The sequence below is a fragment of the Cervus elaphus genome, chromosome 20 (genome assembly GCF_910594005.1).
Source record: "Cervus elaphus chromosome 20, mCerEla1.1, whole genome shotgun sequence".
NCBI classification, from domain to species: domain Eukaryota; kingdom Metazoa; phylum Chordata; class Mammalia; order Artiodactyla; family Cervidae; genus Cervus; species Cervus elaphus.
The window spans coordinates 55,453,820-55,473,935 of NC_057834.1; the positions used below are offsets into that span (position 1 = coordinate 55,453,820).

A 20,116-nucleotide genomic window follows, 5' to 3' on the forward strand; every position below is an offset into this window, starting at 1 on the left:
ACTTGGCCTTCTTGTTGGCCAGGCTGGGCCCAGGGCCAAGGAGGGAGCAGGATTTCTGAACCACAGGTCTCAGGCCACAGTGGCCACGCTCCCTGGCTTCCTCTCCACAGACTCCATTCCCCATCTGCCTGTTCTTCGGCCCATCTCTCAAGACAACCACCCTGTTCCAGGGATACAGAAATCATTGCCCAGAACGACCTCCTGCATGCTCTGCACCTCTGCCTTCCCTCAACCACCACCCGGGCCCTTGGTCCTGCCCTCGAGTTCCTCCCACTGGCCAGCGAGAGGGCCTTCGGGCACAACAGATGGCACCTGGTTTGCGGGGGCGGGTACCCCCATCCAAGGGAAGAATCAGGTTTTGTTTTCTTGCTTCCTCCGCTTTGCACATGTCGCTCCCCTGGCTGCTCTTCCCTTCCTCCTGTGCCTCCCTCAGCCCCCTTCCTCACCTCCTGCTGCTGACTGGTGTGTGTGTGGGGGAGTGGGAAGGTGGGGGGGCTGGGGGTGCTGGAGCGTGCAGCTGGGAGGAAACGCTGCCTGGGATCTGAAGGAAGCGTCTTTGGGATCCTGTGACTTCACCCTCACTTGGCCTGTCTCCCGTGGTCGTCCCCAGGCCCAGCCCTGCCCTACAGGCCCCAGTGGACTTGCTTAGCCTTATTTCTGGGCACTTCTCATCCTCCCACTTGACGCTCCAGGGAGGTGAGCACTTTGTTCTAAGCTTGGGCTTTTTTATGCCTTTAGGTCTTTGACCTGCTGCTAACTTGCCCACCGCATCAGACTGGCTGACTTGTTACTCATCTTTCACGCTACAGTTTAAAAGGCATCTCCTGTGCAAACCCCTCCCTGGAGGCTGTATCTGTGCCTGCACCCACACATGGGACTTATTTTGTAAGTCACTCCAGGGCAGCAACTCCTCTTCCCCATTCCTCTCCACGTGACCTCCACCCCTCAGAGTGAGCCCCTGGAGTGGGCTGAGCCCGGCTCCTGCATCTCCTGCTTCAGAAAAGATCAGCAGTCACAGCCTCTCAGTTGCCTCCCCAGGCCCACATCTCACTCCTCAGTTCACTCCCCAGGAGAGGGGAGCTGGGCCAATGTCACCTTCATGAGAACAAACTTCTCATCACAAACCCCCTCCCAAGCTGCTGTGCGGTGCCCTGGGTCCCTTGCCTGTTCCTTGGGCATCTCCACACTGGCTTCCCAGGCCAATTCTATTGTAACACAGACCGTCTGGGGAGCCCTGGCCCCACTCCCCACCAGCTCCCTGCCCCTAGCTTGCTGTCACAGGGACCCAGGGCCCAGGCCATGCAGGTGAGCACAGTCATGTCTCTCCCACACCTGCTCCATCCTAGTGGCTCCATCCTGGATGACATGGCTTTTACCCCAGCCTCCAAGTTTTCTCCTTTTCTACTTGCTCTGTCTCCACAGGTCTTCTTGACCTGACTCATCTCCTTGTCCCTTTTGGCAACATCTGACCCCAGTCTTGCATACCCTAGGAGTTTCTCTTAACTTGCTTTGCCAGGGATCCCCACCCCTCCTGGGGACATCGAGTCTGCTTGATTCTCCATCCCCATTGTGACTGTGGAGGGTCAGGGTGGGGCAAGGGGGAAGGAAGCTGAGAGGTGGGTGTTGAGCGCCTTCCCTACCTCCAGTCCTATTACTGGCCACCCTCCAGACATTGTCTCCCAGGGGCTGAGCTGCCAGCAAGGCAGCATGCAAGTTGTTTGTGGAGATGTGGTGGGAAAGGGGAGGGTATCAGGCACAGACATTTTCTGAAAAGCAAGCAACAGATTCCTCCAAATTGTGTGAGTACAGCAGTGAAATCCCTGCATAGACTCTGCTCCCTGAGCAGACGTGCCAAGGCTGGTAACTCTGTCCCTAGTGCCCCCAACTAGGAACTTGAAGCCTCCCACATGCACTGCGCCAGGATTGACCTAGGGAATCCTGCTCCTGTCAGAACCCCTGATTTGCAGTCCAAGTATATCAATTTATATTCCAGAAAACAAGGGGTCAGGTGCAACTGCATCCATGATTTCAAGGGCCCAAAGAATTCCAAAGCTCCTGGTCTTGGCTTTAGGACCCTACCAGGAACACAGGGATCAAATATCTTCTTTCAACTTCTCCATTAAATGCATCCTCTTCCAGGAAGGCAGGCAGGGCCCAGTGCCTACCAAGTCCCACAGTTTGCCAACCTAGGCCCACAATTCCAAGTTCCACTCTCCAGAATAGGAGGACCGCATACTTAGCACCCCCTTAATCCTGGTGGCTCCTTCAAATTTCCCAACCCATCCAAATGGAAAGACACTAGTGATGCAAAAGGCAAAGTGAACAGAGTCTACAAAGTTGTGGCTTGTGGCTTTGCTTTTTACCCACAAGGGAAGGTCTGGATGATGGGGTCTTGAGGGGAAAGGGGTAGACTGAGGAAAAAAGCCTTCTCACTCAAATGGTAGATCCCCAGTGAAAGGAAGGGCCAAAGGGGCTGCTGTCTCCTGCTGTGAAATAACAGTAAAGAAGGAGAGCTTGGGAGGGTGTGAAGGTGTGAACTAATATTTTCTTCATGCCCAGCAGGTACCAAAGGGTTTGAGGGGAGCAGACTCAGGTCAGGTGAAACAGAGGAATACAGAGCAAAAAGAAACTTTTCTCTTCAGTCCTCTCTGAAGTCTTTGAGTCTCAAAAGTGTTCATGCTGATTCCCTTCTAAACGGAGTTTTGCTTGGGAACGATCATAACCATATGCCTGAGATCATCGTCATTAGAGAAAGAGGGAAAATGAAGTGAGAAATGAAGGCTGGAAAGATTACTAGAATCCCTGGAGAGTAAGCCGTACCACCCTGCAACTGCCATCCTCTCCATTTTGGAAATCTCCACATCCCTGCCCTCTGCAGGACTCACCCATATGATGCTACGTGCTTGCTATTTGCCTAGCTCAACCTACTAGTTGCTGACTTCTTGTTTCAATGACTGTCACCATGTGGCTCCAGCCTCTTACTTCCACCTTAACACCAACTGAAACTATATAACTGAAACTGTACCACTCCTGGTTCCTATTTTCTGCATTTGCTTTTTCCTGAAATCAGCCTGTAACATTCCAACCCAGTCTCACCCTCACCTGTTGAAGATTCCACCCTTTAAAGGCTTCTCTTGAAGCATTTCAGATCTCCCGGAACAGAAAGCATCTCATGCTACTTTGCTTTATAAAGTACCTTTATGGTACTTTTTATTAGTTCTTTGTGACCTACCAGTTTCTATACCACATACTGTTTCCCTTCTGCCACTATACCTGCCCATACTCCTATCCTTCTTCACCTGTGTGCCTGTTAGCACACATGCATGCACTGTTTCACCCAGCTTAGGAGTAACCCATGCTGGACATCTCCATTGTCTTTCCTTCCATTTTCTCCTATACCTGTTCCAGATACTGCCCCCCACCACTCTAGTGATGGCCCATTAAGGTCACCAGTGACCTCCATGTTCTTCTTTGCTAATTTTTCATCTCCCAACCTCACAATGGGGTCTGTAGGTCTCTTCTGTCAATAATCAATCCTAGTGATCCTACTCAGCTTCATGTTCTTAAATATTAAATGTATATGTCTTGTCCGGACCTCCTTCTCTGAATGCCAGACTTGTATCTAACCACCTATTGTACAACTTTAGAATCTGACACAGTCTTACACGTGGTATGTTCAAAATGGAACTCCTGCTCCCCTCCCACACCTGTTCCCGTCATAACCTTCACAACCTTATCAGCCAAGAATCTTGGAGTCATCTTTGACTCCTCTCTGTCTCTCTCACACACATTCTACATGTGTCAGCACTTCCGCTGGCTCCACTTCCAGACTTGATTACTCAGTCTCCTAACTGGCCTCTCTGCTTCCATCCTGGGCCCTCTATAGATTATTCTCAAATCAATTGCCAGAGTCATCCTGATGGCAGGCTGACTCAGAGCATGTTATATCCTCTGCTAAAATCCCTCCCATGGATTCTGCTCAGTAAAAGCTGAAGGAAATCTGCCCCCACCCATTCCCACCACCTCTGTTATTTCCTATTACTCTCCCCCTTGCTCCCTCTGCTCCAGCCACACTGGGCTCCTTGCTGGTCCTCCAACACATCAGGCATCTGCAGACCCCTCCACTGCATGCAAGGCCCTTCTTCCCCCAGGCAGGTATATGGGCTGCACATTTCAAATATTTATTCAAGAGTAACTTCAGTGAAACCTAAACCTGTGACCACCACCACATTCCCTCTGCCCCAAACTGCTGCCCCTTGACTCCTTCTCTTCCCCATAGTGCTACACACACACACACACACCCTTTTGCCACCTGCCAGACACTCCACAAGGGAAGGGATTTTGGTTTGCATTATTCTCCGATGTACTCCCAAAATGCAGGTCAGCACCTGGTGAACTGAAGAGGCATAGTGAATGTTTGCTGATGAGCCTGTAAGGGTCATACCTTGTTCTGCTTTGTAAACCCTGCAAGGATTTTTACATGGCTGAAAGTAGGCACAAGAACTTGCATTTGGTTAAGCTTTTAAAAGTGCACTGAAAACAACACCTCAAAATAAGAGTCACATCACTGCTTAAAATGGGAAGGTTTATTAAGATTTTTCCTCAAAAGGAACAGCGAAGCCCATGCTTCTTAAGAGAAGCGATCAGCAGGAAATGTATGTCACACCTTGGGCCCAGAACCACAGGAAACTTCTTAACAAGCTCTTGTTGATGTCTGCAAAATAGAATTCATGCTGTCTCCCAGAAAACAGAACTAGGCACCCAGTTCAAAGTCTCCAGCTGTTCTCAACAAGAATATTTAAGCAAGATATGGCACTAGAGGAATGGACTATATATTCAACAAACCGAAGATGAAGCTGTAGTAAGAAAAATCCATGTTGAAGGCAATGTCGATACTACATTTTCAAAAATAATTTGCATTTTTTACAGTTTTGGAGAATAGAAATGCTAAAAGTTGGGTGGCCAGACTGCCTCAAAGCTCACATTCATTTCCTTCCCAACAAGATGGGCTCTTTCCAGACCCTGGACAAGCAACCAAACCACTCTTCCCTTTCAAGTTTGGAGCTGTGTCAAGAGGGACTATTATATTTTAACACACATTTAAGTAGCACCTTAAATAAGTTCAGGACCCAAATAAAACAAAGGTTTTGTTTCCTTCCTCCAAATACCTGACCAATTCTTCACACTTCGGTTTCACGACACATATATTTATGAGTGTATTTTACACCCTCTAACATTCTACTCTGCTTACAAAGGAAAATACTAAAGCAATCTTTATATCTTTCTGTCCCTCAGCCCTGAAAACAAAAATTGGATCATGAGCTAACAAAGACATATGTACTTATGAGGATAATGAGGCAAAATATTTGAAATTGGGAGGTCCAGAAAATGAAGAATGTTCATATGTGGAGAAAAACTGTCCCAGGCCAAGTACCTCATTTTAATAAAGTTGGTAATAAAGATCAGTATATTCCCAAGGAGTAACTTTTTCCAAGTATATTCTAACTTCTAAGAAGCATACTGTTTCACCAAGGAGTAAAAAGTACCGGTTATGATGGCAAATCAAGGCGCCAGAGATCAGTTCAAATTTGTAGGGGAAGAGAGTAACACCAATATCCATCTTGAAACATTTCTAAGAGAATTTACCCTGTGGCCACACTAGTGAATTACTATTCATATCTCAGATGAATTTCTTATATCTTCTCTGTCCAATTAAAAACTCATGAGGGAAGGCCTTTTATTGCCTCTTGGTGAGGCACGCAGTGTTTATAGAATAGATGGCTTTAATATATACTTTTAGTTCAATGCTGGTCCAAGTGTTAACTGATACCAAAGCTCCCCCTGGTGGAGGGTAAGATTATAGATTACATATTTACTGTTAAGTTTTTAAAACTAAGATTGGGGGCACTACTAAACCATTCAGGTTGTTTGTATTCAAAGTGGAAAGAGCAAATTAGTTGATAATGACATCAAGTCTCCTTTAAATCATAATATTACTCATATAACCAAAGTTATTATACTTTAAATAGCCAGAAATACTAATATGGTATCAGTTCTTGAATCTTTACCATATGAGATTCATATACTATCCTTGAGGACGTTTAGATTTTTATGTTGTAAAAATACACCACTATTTTCAGGTACCCTCCCTTATGGAACCAAGACTAGGGACTTCACAAAGAGACATAAAAGCACACCTGTCTCCCTTTCTGACAGGATACCTTTCCCTCTTGCCCAGCAATGGCAGACTTCTTTCAGATAGCCGTGCATATCTCTGATTTCAGCTGGTCCTGCTCTGCACACTACGTGTACCAGAAGGGCATTTTTCTTCACAATTCTACCTTTATCCCAAGCGGACTGTATAAGATGTAACAAATCCAGTACCTGTCATGTTCTAAAACAGAGGACATGGAGTTCACACTACTCCTCGAGCAGACTGGAACTTGGGGAGTTATTCTTACTTAAAATAATTCCTACTTAATCTGGCAAATAACTACATCATCTATGTAACAGGTAATATCTAGAAATGCTTGCTTGCTTATGAGATACTTGTCTATGATTTTAAGTCCAAAGGAATGTTTGAGAGGTGTGTTTTAAAGCAGAATGACTTTAGAGGACCTTAAAATATGCCACACTGACCTCGATAGACTGGCCCTAATGCTTCGCTTGTTTTTTAAATTTATTGCATTTAGGAGATTTTGGCCCCTCAGTCCCAGACATATGTATAACTGGATCAGCAGAAGGTAAGTATTAGGTAACTAAGTTTATTAGAAACTTAAAAGAATACAATTTCCAAAAATTTTTTTTACAATATTTTAACATTTTCTCAGGTTGGTCAGAACTTACATTTGAAATCTGATCTTTAAATGTCAATTTAGTAACTGATGGGGCTGACCACACTCCTGGAAAGTCTCAGCAAGGCGTGAACACTACTTCACACCCAGTTGCAATGAGACAGCGTCTAGATCCCTGAGCAATGATTTAGACTTTCTAGGACTGGTCTCCTTGATATTCAGTAACAAGGCACAGGGTTTCCCAAGCTTCTTTCCTTCTCCAGTACTTAAGTGGCTAATGAGCTGTTTCGCTCTACTTCATGGCATACATAAGTCATACCACTCTAGGTCCATGATCTACTTAAGCCCCAATTTCTGTAAAAAATGGAAAAAAACTGGGAAGGAAAAGAAAAGCACCACTATACAGCCAGCTAAAATTTTAACTTAGCAACCTTTTCCACATGACCACCACTATGCTACTTCTTGCACAGTTGAAGAAAAAGCAACTGACATATCCTTTATATGCTTTTTCACTTTCACCCACTTCTCTTAGATACTTCAGTCTACAATACTATAAAGCAAATCTGAAAATTTTACATAACATTTCATGGTGGACTTACACTCAACAAATTAACAATGGCAAAAGGATTTCCTTGATGAAATTACAAGCTGGGGAAGACTGGAAATAGTAAAAGTTAAACCCTGATACAGTGTTAAACTTATCTTTTTACATATAAAAATAATACACAGTGGGATATTTTATTCAATAAGATACAATCTTTAAGATCAAGAGAGAATATACAAAACTATTGTATGTAGTATGATGTATTTTACTGTATAATAGGAATAAATATATATAGAACAGAAAGTGCGAGGTCTGCTCATAGAGAAATCACCATTTACTTAGGGGTTTAAAGCCAAGTGCTCTGCAGGTACCAGTCAGAAAGGAGCTACTGCTGCATTTAAAACAATGTGATCATTATAAAATAAAGGCCTTAAATCTATAAACAATAACAAAAACACACAAACCAAATGAAAATGTACTAAAATTTAATCATCCATAAAAGCTGTAATTTAATCTGACAGTAAAACACAAGAAGCAATATTAGAGTTGGTTTAGTATATTATATATTTTAGCTTTGAAAGCCATAGAAATCAGTATCCCAGTTTTTTCCCTATAAAAGACCCATTTTTTCCAAAGCATTATGCACAAACAATTTTAATTAGAATATAATGACAGAATGATATTTCATAATTTTTTAAATATAAAATGAAGTCAATGACTCAAAAAAGTTATCTGCTGCAATGAGTTTGAGGGGAAATTTTCATAATCTATACCATTACAGATATAAAGTATAATGGTTCAACTTTTTAGTGCTTGACAGGGAGGAAACATGATAAAAAGGTCAATATGAAATCATTTGATTATAGTAGCAATATCTAACATTTGAAATGCATCCATGCTCTTTTGTATAATCATATTAGAGTCAAGTATATTTATTTTCACATCTGTTATAACTGCTATTGCAAAGGAGAAATACTATTGTCTTATTTTCCAAGAGATATACACAGAGCAATTCTTTTCTCCAGGGAACTTGTGCAAACCAATATAAGATCTAAATTCTTCACATAATATATAAAACAGGAGAAGCCTCTTCAGATTTATTTTTTGAAGTCTGGAATGCTGGCACTTTCCAATTAGGCAACAGTTCTTCATTCCTGTAATCTAGAACATTGAATAGATACAGATATATATATATATATATATATATATGTTTAATCTCTTAATGTCAGAAAATGATAGTAAATAGATATCTAATATTATAGAAAGAAATTATTTTAGCTGATCATTAGATAACTAAATATATTAAACAGATATAGTAACAAGGTTATTTTAAACTCTCTTTTAAAATGTTTTTTAAAAATAGTTTTATTGTATTTAGTGTTTCACAATATATCCGGCAGTCCTGACTGTATAGAGGAAAACAGTGAAGATTTCTACCCCATTATCACCTTATTTTTAAAAGTTCCTTTTCTACTAAGAAAACAACTCACGCCTGCATCAACTTTCCATGGAAAAATCTTTAATTCAACCATTTTATGATTATTATATTAGGGTTGTAAGTATTATTAAGTGTTAGCCGTTCAGTCATGTCCATTTCTTTGAGACCCCAGGGATGGTAGCCTGTCAGATTCCTCTGTCCATGGAATTCTCTAGGCAAGAATACTGGAGTGGGTATGGAGTGTATAGCCATTCCCTTCTCCAGGCGATCTTCCCAACCCAAGGACTGAACCTGGGTATCCTGCATTGCAGGCAGATTCTTTACCATCTGAGGTACCAGGGAACTCCATATCAGGGTTACCTCTTCCAATTTAGGCTAGGTCAAAAAGACATGATACAGAAATAGCTGATGCCTGTTTTCAAGGGCAGAAAATTCAAAGTAAGATTTACTATTCAGCAGAAAAGAATTAGGTTAAAGGAGTAATTTCCTGAAGACGAATTTCTTTCCTCTGTTTTCAAAAGTAGGACATATTAGAAACAGACTAACATGTTTCAATATGATTTTGCCTAACGGCTAAGGGTAGATAAGCTGCCCTTAAGGTTCACATACTCTTTCTAAAAACACTTAGTTGCTGTTTAAATTTATTCTGTATCTCAGTACCTTTTAAATGGGATCAACATGGCACTTCAAACCTGTAATCACAGCAAAAAGCTCTACAAAGTATTCTGATTACTAAGTGACTACTACTATTTGGTATTATCAAATAGGCACAGAGGTCCTGGGTAACATTAAATATATTGAAGGCTGAATTACCTATCAGAGTCTAAGAATTTATGCAACCAGGATGAAAGTCTTATTTCTAGATTTAAGTCTTTTCTCTAAGGTAAAACTCATAGTAATACACTATAGTGTGTATGAATGAATATTCACAAGAGGCCAGAAGATGGCACCTCTTCCTTGAAACATAAGCTAAAAGGACACTTTCACAGAACTGGAAATTCAGTGAGAGTCAGCTAAGATAATGATAAAAATGAGTCAGTCAACTAACTTATAAAAGAGTTAAATACATTTCAGAATAGGAACTGGAGTTCTCTTTTCTTTTTACCTTTGTACCCTTACCTAAAGAAACACAAATACCAGCAATTTTATCAACAGTCCTCTTCAGAGAGCTGATGATTCATAGTTACTGACTCAAGATTTCACTAAAAGCCTAAAGTAACCATGTGGCCAGAAGCTGTTTTTCCAAAGTCTGACTACCAGAGGAAACCTAAGAACTTTTCTGCTTTCCCTCTACTTTATTTCAAAAGGGGGCATAATGACTCGGTTGTTTCCCCTAAGAGAGATTCGTTCCTATCTCTAAGGAAGCACATTAGTTAATTTGGTGCTCTGGAAGAGGTAATCTACTAAATGGACCCAAGGGACTTACAAGAGTTAGCACAGCCAACTCTCAAGTGGGGAGCAACTGACTTCCCTCTAAGTGGACCAAGTTTAGTAACAGTCCCATAATTAGCATCAAATTACATCATAAACCCACTTCATGAAAATATTCTTTCATGGTATGGACATGAGTTTGAGTAAACTCCAGGAATTCGTGATAGAGAGGGAGGCCTGGTGTGCTGCAGTCCATGGGGTCGCAAAGAGTCAGATATGACTGAGCTACTGAACTGAACTGAATGTTTACAGAGTTGATGAACACAAGCAGAAACTGTTCAGGGGATTTAGGTATATAATTAAAGAAAAACAAATAAATGGCCCCACACAGCCTGGTTTCTCACTTGACAGGCAGCTTCAATGCTGCCACGAATTTCTCTCCAATGGGTTCACTTAACGAAAACTTAAGTGCTACTTAAAGTCAACTACTACTTAAGAGACCTACAGAAGAAACATTTGAAAGAAGTCAACCCATGCTGCTGTTGCTGCTGCTGCTAAGTCGCTTCAGTCGTGTCCGACTCTGTGCGACCCCATAGACGGCAGCCCACCAGGCTCCCCCGTCCCTGGGATTCTCCAGGCAAGAACACTGGAGTGGGTTGCCATTTCCTCCTCCAATGCATGAAAGTGAAAAGTGAAAGTGAAGTCGCTCAGTCGTGTCCGACTCTGTGTGACCCCATGGACTGCAGTCTACTAGGCTCCTCCAACCATGGGATTTTCCAGGCAAGAAAGAGTACTGGAGTGGATTGCCATTTCCTTCTCCAGAGACCTACAGAAAAAACATTTGAAAGAAGTCAACCCATACCTGAGAGGAAATGACTACTAAAACTACACTGACATACCGCCACACCCAGCAGAATTGCTCAAGTTACAAAAACTGGCAATACCAAATTTGGGAAGGATGTGGAATTCGTAAACTGCTAGTCCAGGTGTAAACTGGTACAACTACTTTGAAAAACTTCTTAACAGTTTCCACTAAAGCTAACCACATATACAGTGTACTGTCTGGTCATTCAATTCCTACATACAGAAATGCATATGCATACATGTATATGTGCATAAAGACTTGTACAAGAAAGTGCACAGGAATCATACTCGTTCCTGAAAAGAACTCAAATGTCCATCAATAGCAGAATACATAAATATACTGCTAGTGTAGTCATACAATAAAAATAAACTACTGCTATATGCATTAAGGATTAGTCTTAGAAACATTTTTTAATGAAACAAGCCAGACACAAAATAGCACATTACATGCTTTTGTTTCTGCTTAATTCAAAGAGAGGCAAAACTCACTTTTTCCCCAGATGAACCACTGTTTCACTTCAATTCAGTATGAATTTGGGTGTGAACTTGGAAGGCTTTCTATTCATTCAACCACTATTTTTTAATACACTCTCTACTAGGTACTGGGGGATCCTCTGGAGCAAAACAGACATGATTCTCGCCCTCCCTCAGACAGCCTAGAACCTCATTGAGAAAAAGACAAATTTTCCAACAGATGAACATATCTACAAGTTATATAACACATTTAAAAATTACAGAAGCCTGGAAATACCCCAATAGGTGAAGTGGGAAGTGGTTAATGTTGGGGAAAGCCCAACCTAAGAGGATGAGAAAGGCGTTTGTTCTGCTTTTAGCACCTTACCTGGCTCAGAGCTGCTGCTTACTGTGGGTCTAGAGCAGCAGACACGATTTCTTTTTAGGCTTCTTCTTTTCCACTGGTGTTTTTCTATTTATCTGTCTGACCAGGTCATAAAATATCTAAATAAAAGCAAGAAAAAAGTAGTACTTATTCAACCAATATTTGAGACCTTTTCCCACAAAACAATCTTGATTCTGTTAAATATTAGTCTGCTTTCAGGTCTGTATTTTGCCGCTTTAACAGCAGGTCTCAGATGCTCCAGCTGATTTTCAGTCAGGGTAAAGCAGGACTTATCTATTGACAATGAGAGAAATACATTTGCTCTTAGATATTCAATAACAAGTTAATAAAAATAATTAGTAGTGAAGAAATAAGAGAAGTCACATTCTTCACGGAATCTTCTATGCTTCACAAACCTAATTATACTTGCTTTATTTTTTAAAAATTTCAAACTTACAGAAAAGGTGCAAGATTAGTACCAAGAATTTAAGTATTTTCTTCACCCATATACACCAATTAGTGATATTCTGCCAAGTGTATATTTTTTGAAAGAGGAAATGCAGATGGCCAACAGGCACATAAAAAGATGTGCAACATTGCTAATCACAAGGAAATGCAAATCAAAACGGCAATGAGACACTACCTCCAATCTGTCAGAATGGCAAGCATCAAAAAGAATACAGATAACAAATGCTGGTGAGGATGTAAAGAAAAGGGAACTCTCATATATTGTTGGTGGGAATGTAAATTGGTGCAGCCACTCTGGAAAACAGTATAGAGGTTTCATAAAAAACTAAAAACAGAACTATCATATGACCCAGCAATTCCACTCCTGGGCACATATCCAAAATGAAAAACACTAATTTGAAAAGATACATACCCACCAATGTTCACAGCAGCATTATTTACAAGTGCAAGATATGGAAGTGTCTACTAACAGATGAATGGATAAAGATGTGGTGTACATATACAATGGAATACTATTCATCATGGGCTTAGTCGCTCAGTCGTGTCTGACTCTTTGTGACCCCACAGACTGCAGCCTGCCAAGCTCCTCTGTCCATGGGGATTCTCCAGGCAAGAATACTGGAGTGGGTTGACATGCCCTCCTCCAGGGGATCTTCCCAACCCAGGGATCAAACTCAGGTCTCCCACACTGCAGGCAGATTCTTTTACCTTCTGAGCCACCAGGGAAGCCCACTACTCATCACAAAGAATAATTAAATTTTGCCATTTACAACAATATGTATGGACTTCGAGGGCATTAGGCTAAATGAAATAAGTCAGCCAGAGAAGACAGATATTGGGTAATATCACTTACATGTGGAATTTAAAAAATACAGCTAGTGAATACAACAAAAAAGCAGACTCGGGTGCAGAGAACAAACTAGTTGTTACCCATGAAGAAAAGAAGCTGGGAGGGGCAATATGGGGGTAGGGGGTTAAGAGGTACAAACTATTAGGTATGCTATAAGGATTTATCATACAACACAGAGAATATAGCCAATATTTTATAACTATACTGGAGTATAACCTTTAAAAATTATGAATCACTACACCATACACCTATAAAATATAATATTGTACAGCGAGCATGCTCAGTCGCTGTCATGTCTGACTCTGTGTGATCCCGTGGACCAGCTCAACCAAGCTTCTCTCTCCATGGGATTTTCCAGGCAAGAATACTGCACTGGGTTGCCATTTCCTATTCCAGGGTTCTTCCTGACCCAGAGAGTGAACCCACATTCTTGTGTCTCCTGCACTGGCAGGTGGATTCTTTAGTACTCCTCCATCTGGGAAGCCCAATTTTGTACAGCAACTAGGTGAAAATTAAAGTGTCAGCTGCTCAGTCATGTCCAACTCTGCAACCTCATGGACTGGAGTCCACCAGGCTCCTTTGTCCACGGAATTCTCTAGGCAAGCATACTGGAGTGGATTGCCGTTCCCTTCATGTCTCCTACATTGCAGGCAGACACTTTACCGTCTGAGCCACCAAGGAAGCCCATACAGCAACTGTACTATAAATTTTTTAAAAATTAATGGTCCCAAGATCACAAGCCTAAATTAATTGTTGAGGGGGGGTACCACTACCAAACAATTTATTCAAAGCTATAAAAGTGCTTCATTTATATTCTTTTCCTTCTGGCCCATCCTACTCAGTTCTATTTTCTTCAAACCATTTAATTCTATTATTTCTAAGAAAGCTGAAAACATAAGAGTTTATTAACAAAATGGTAGTTTCTGTTTCACAACTCCAAAACCCTCTAAGAACTTAATATGCATAGTGAAAGTTGCTTAGTCATGTCCCATTCTTTGAGACCCCATGGACTTTACAGCCCATGGAATTCTCCAGGCCAGAATACTGGAGTGGGTAGCCTTTCCCTTCTCCAGGGGATCTTCCCAACCCAGGGATTGAAGCCAGGTCTCCCGCATCACAGGCGGATTCTTTATCAGCTGAGCCACAAGGGAAGCCCATACTTATTATTATGCCTAATATGCATAGCCATAAACAAAATCTCATTAGTTCCTCAGCTTTAATACATAAGCTATAAAGTGAAAAATAACAAAAGGATAAACTAAAATAGTAAATTAATCAAAACCACATTTCTTCATGCTAGCCAGTCTGGGTTTCCGGTACTAGACAAAATGATAACTAGTTTTGTTGTATTATCCTCAAAGATTTCTTTGGCAAATGGTGCCGACCTCACAGTAGCAGCTGGTTCAGTGATGACGGCAAGTTCAAACTATGGTTATTTGGTTAGATATGCTGAAAGTCCTCAGCCTAGACTCTTCCTCATCTTTCTGAACTACAGAAAAATCTAAGGGGAACACAGAATAGTTTCTTAATCCCTCTGTCATTCCTCAATTGGGATGTCTTGATTCCAATTATTATTCTAGCATCAGCAAAGAACAATTAATTGCTGATTAAGACTGATGTGATTCTGATACAGCTATGTACTACTTTCAGAACACAATTTGTTCACAAAATGATGTGAACAAGTTTTAAAAAATTATATATTATATATTCTACGATATAGACAGTAGAGAATTGAAGAGGGCAATTTAGTTAAGCAGGATGTCCCTGTATGACCTCAAACTTGAGCCCAAGAGCTGAACTGTGTTAAAGTAGGATCCTTCTATCTTCTGGCACTCAGAAATCACATATGTATTTCCAAGGTATTAGCTGTCTGAGAAACTATTAACTACCCGTAAAACTCTATAGTTGGATTATCAGGCTATCAAGATAGAAATATTAAAAGAAACAAGTTATTATACTCTCAAGAATTTTTAGCATGACATTTGTATGTTTTCCAAAAGAATAAAGAGCCTTAAACAGCTAATGTGTTTCACTTTGTTGTATAATTTTTCTATTTTTATTTTAAAAACATGCATGTCAACAGTTGACTTCAGTGAGGCTACTGGTTTCCAATGCAGCAGGCCTCTGAGGGAGGGAGGCCATCCCAGAGGGAGGCTTAGCAGCACGTAAGTTCCCACAAACAGGTAATGCTTGAAAGGTAAGGAATGCCTCGTGTCCCCTCTGGTCCCTGGACCCTGGCCCAGCTCAGCTCTAGCCGCGCCCTAAGAAATCTGTGGGGGGTACCAGTGAGGGTGACCACAGGGATGCAGGAACTAGATCTCTAAGGAACTAGATCCAGTCATGTTGCAGATGGTGACCTGACACTACCATTTCCTTAGCCAAGCTCATCTATCAATCTTAATGTGCATTATCTCAAAGTTATCTCTTTGAGATAATTCTCAAAGAGTAAGACTAAACCAAAAATTAAAATTATGATTAGCCATGTTTTTCAAGATAACATCTAATTCTACAACAGAGAAAGCTGAAACTGGAAGCATTTCACACTTCCTTTCATTACGTGGCAGTGAATTAGAAGTAAGCGTTGTTGAAGATCACAGCAGAACTTCCCCTTCACTGGTATGTAAACTTATTCAGGGCATGACCAGTGTCTGTCCAGATGAGTGTTACTGGTGCCTAACACAGGGCCAGGCACAAAGGAACACGATGAATACTCACTGAATAAATAAAATCTGTGAATTTCTTATTTTTATGTATTTATTTAAGCTGGTTTTACCTGAAAGGCAAGCTTTGACATTCTTTATTTTTGTAAAACAGAGGATGTGTAGCAAGCTTAAATTTTTTTCATGCCAGATGTTTAAAATAATTTGGTCACTGTCTACAACCATAATATCAGTCAAGAAAAAGAGACTGAAAGGACCAAAGGCCGGAGAGGAATGGCAAGCGAAAACACACAGAAGCCTCTGATGGCCTAACCCAGCCTTAACTTTCACCTATGTGGCTGTTGAACTCGCTGACTGACTACCTGTGATCCTATAAAGGGCAAAAGAAAGTCAAAGTGAAGTCGCTCAGTCGTGTCCGACTCTTTGTGACCCCATGGACTGTAGCCTACCAGGCTCCTCCGTCCATGGCTTTTCCAGGCAAGAGTATTGGAGTGGGTTGCCATTTCCTTCTCCAGAGAATTTTCCTGACCCAGGGATCAAACCCGGGTCTCCCGCATTGCAGGTAGATGCTTTTACCGTCTGAGCCACCAGGGAAGTCCTAAAAATAAATGGCAAGCACACTGGCAAATGAGAACTTTTGCTCTACTAGGAAGGGAAAGAAGTCTATTTCTTTTTTTTTTTTTTTTGGTTTTAAAACCTGATGTTAAAATTAACAAAAGCAAAGGAAGCTCTTAACATTTTGCTTGGATGTGGTGGTGGCGGTTGGGAACTGCACTCATCTTTTAGGGATCCAGTGAACTATTGGCCCTTTACACTCAGGCAGACAAGCTTACTTGTTAAGCATTCCTGTCCCCAGCTGTGTTCTCAGGATAGCAGAATGCTTAAGTCATGGACAGAAAAAGCCTTGTACACCTGCTCTAACAGGCCTAAAAGACAGAGTGAATTATAGCTCTGTATCCATCCACTCACACAGATTCTTCCTTTTGAGTCATACACCAAAGGAAAGCAGGACTCAAATTACATGACGTCTTTCTGTACAACATTAAGTTCGTTATAGTAACTACCTTGATTTTTGTATTTTTCTACTGAATTTTACAACCTATTTACACCCATCTGCATAGTTAATTGTTGTAAGACAAGGGTGATGTGCCAATTTTCACACACCACTTTCTGGTGTATCACTTAGAGGCTGAGCAGGACTTTAAAAAACACTTTCTTTAACTTAAACTTCCCCTTTGCAACAAGGTAAATATATGTGTTCTTATTATAGCCATCAAAGTGATTTTATACAGAGAAGGAATATAGTTTCTAGGAATTACTTAGTGTTTTCCATAAACTGATGAAGATTGCTTAAAAGAACACTGCTTTTTCTTTTTAAAAAGTTGTTTTTGGCCGTTAGCTTGAAAAAAGGGAAAATTAAAAAGGCACTCATTTGTGCTGCCTCACAGCTGTTGGTTACCTCATTAACGTTGATCTTTGACTTTGCAGAAGATTCTAAAAAGGCACAGTTACACCACTGTCTTGCTAAATTCTGACCCTGTTCTTTGCCAACTACTCGCTCGTCTTCCAGGTCACATTTATTGCCAACCAAAATCATTGGAACCTGTGAAAGGAAAAAACATATAATAAGCAACTAACGTACTTGTTACTCGACTTATAAGCAAGCAACTACCCTCCACCAACTAAAATATGTTAGGACTATTAGGTTCACCAAAGAAAAGTGAAAGTGAAAGTCGCTCAGTCATGTCAGACTCTTTGCGACCCCATGGACTGTAGCCTGCCAGGCTCCTCTGTCCCTGGAATTTTCCAGGCCAGAATACTGGAGTGGGAGCCATTCCCTTCTCTAGGGGATCTTCCCAACCCAGGGATTGAACCTAGGTCTTCCACATTGCAGGCAGATTCTTCACCGTCTAAGCCATCAGGGAAGCCCATAAGCTTCACCAAGTGCTTTAAAAAAGGTATATGTATGTGTGTTGGGGAGAAGATCAAAGGGGAAGAGACAGAAAAAAATGGACAAGATTCTACCACATTGATCTACTAAAATTATTTTAAGAATATAATCCCAAAATTATATTATGATTATATTATATTATAAATTAATTACATTATGAGTCTCATGTGGACTCATGCTAATGGCTGAATTCCAAGCAGAAAAATATGAAGGAAAAGGAAACGCCTGCAATACAGAGAAGAACACACTCAATGGTCTGGGTGTGTCGTAAGTGCCTCAACTCACAGGACCAACAAATGTCAAAAACATCGCACAACCAACACAGTAATAAGTGTTACTTCTAGATCTGAAAACTACCTTAGGTGCGACATGAAGGAAGAGTAAGACTAAAAATAAAGCCACTGAGCAGCTATGTCTTCATCTATGATTCAATCTTTAGTTTATTACATGAGATAAAGAGATTAACATTATCAGAGTTCAGTGATGTGCATGTAATTGCCTATGAAAAGAGAACTCTCTTAGATGAATTAGTCATGGGAAGAAAGAGAACTATTCATTAGGTTATGGTTGGTCATGAGTCATATGGTGCAAATCCCTTCTGCCTACAATATTACCCAAAGTTATGGTGCTGAGCAGGTGCCTGTGTTCCCATTAATAATGAGTGAGAACACACAGAAATAGAAAGGAAGATAACATATGAAATTTTATATCCTAACTTATACAACTTTTGAAAAGGAACTCTGTAACTGAAAACTGAGACAAACATGTAAAATGTAGATTTCACCTTTGCAAAAAGGCACAATGTTATTCATCAGATAAGAATTCCAAAACAGTATATTTTACAATAAAAAATTAACATTAAAAATCTGAAACAAAAATAAAATGATAAAAACTCAGTTAATTAAAATATTTAACATAATTCAAAGGAAATAACTAAGTAAAAACTGTACCGACAGAATTTTAGAAATGGGAACATAGCGTTACGGTTCTTGATAATGTTCCTTGAACACTGTTTTTGACATAAACTAACTGTCACCTTTCCAAGCAAAACCTGAGTCCCCCCCTTCTGCTACCAAGTATTCTTTGACTCTTCTTTTTTCACTACACTTGTGACCTATGTAGCACATGATGGGTCCTAAGTGCAGCGGAGAAAGAACTTTACATACGTGTCCTTCATTTCATGGGCTTCATTTCTAACCATCTCATCAGCACATCTGTTGGTATTTAGTTGCTAAGTCGTGTCTGACTGTTTTGCAACTCCATGGACTGTTGCCTGCCAGGCTCCTTTGTCCATGCAATTTTCTAGGCAAGAATACCTGAGTGGTTTGCCATTTCCTTCTCCAGGGGATCTTCCTGACCCAGGGACTGAACCCGTGTCTCCTGCTTGGCAGGTGGTTTCTTTACCACTGAGCCACTTGGGATGCCCTCTCAGTATATTATCTGTAGGTAAATTTAGAAAGCTTAAAATTGTTTTTGGTTACCAGGACTCTTTTAGGCACAAGGTAGATACCCTCCAAGTCCTTGCTGACAGAGAAAATGTATACTTTATATTTGGCCACAGAGAGACGGCCATACTCTATATAGAGAGAGAAATACTTACATCTTCTGTGTCCTTAACTCGTAAAATCTGTTCCCTCAGGTCTTGTAAGTCATTAAACGTGGACTGAGCAGTAATAGAATATACTAGTGCAAACCCTTGGCCGTTCTTCATATACAAATCCCTCATTGCTGTAAATTGCTCCTATAATAAAAACATGCAATAAATTATAAATATGACTCCTTAAATGTACTGAATTGAAACAATAAAATGGAAACAATTTAAATCAGAATAAGTTAGCTACTGAATTCTTTATTACATATTACAGTGACAGGAAACCTAAGACATGATACACAGCTTCTGGAAAACCTGAGGTCAATGTTCCTGTCTCCTAACTAAAAACAATAAACTGTAGAATTACAAGGGAAATATTACCCACTTTTTTTTTTTTGGCTGGGCTACTGTGGCATGTGGGTCTTAGTTCCCTGACCAGGGATTGAACCCATGCTATCTGCAGTGGAAGGGTGGAGTCTCAGCCACTGGACCACCAGGGAAGTCTTCACTTTAATTTGTTTTTGTGTGATTTAGAAAAACTGTACATAACTTTTTTATATATACAGATTTTAATTAAATTATTTTGTTGCTACAGAAGATGATCTCCAAGGTAGTGTTTTCAGAAAAGTTGAAGGAGTAAACCCTGATGCCCTCCAACATTAACAGGTTGGGGAGATGAAGCCAAATCAGGAAAGGAGACTTAGAAACAATGAATGATACTGGGAGAAAACCAAGCAAGTATTGTTT

At 40.7% G+C, this 20,116-nt stretch overlaps 1 protein-coding gene across 2 annotated transcripts in view; it reads right to left on the bottom strand.

Annotated features, from left to right (window-relative positions):
- Nucleotides 1-7,806: 7,806 nt before the first annotated feature.
- The window catches only part of RAP1A (RAP1A, member of RAS oncogene family), an 81,565-nt gene continuing 69,255 nt past the window's right edge, over nucleotides 7,807-20,116 (bottom strand). For both annotated transcript variants that reach the window (XM_043876016.1, XM_043876017.1), the window contains exons 5-8: nucleotides 19,379-19,519; nucleotides 17,287-17,430; nucleotides 11,853-11,968; nucleotides 7,807-8,499 (exon numbers count right to left, since the gene is read on the bottom strand). In XM_043876016.1, the coding sequence (XP_043731951.1) occupies nucleotides 11,882-11,968; nucleotides 17,287-17,430; nucleotides 19,379-19,519 (372 nt within the window). In that variant the 3' untranslated portion in view covers nucleotides 7,807-8,499; nucleotides 11,853-11,881. The remainder of the gene's footprint in view (nucleotides 8,500-11,852; nucleotides 11,969-17,286; nucleotides 17,431-19,378; nucleotides 19,520-20,116) is intronic.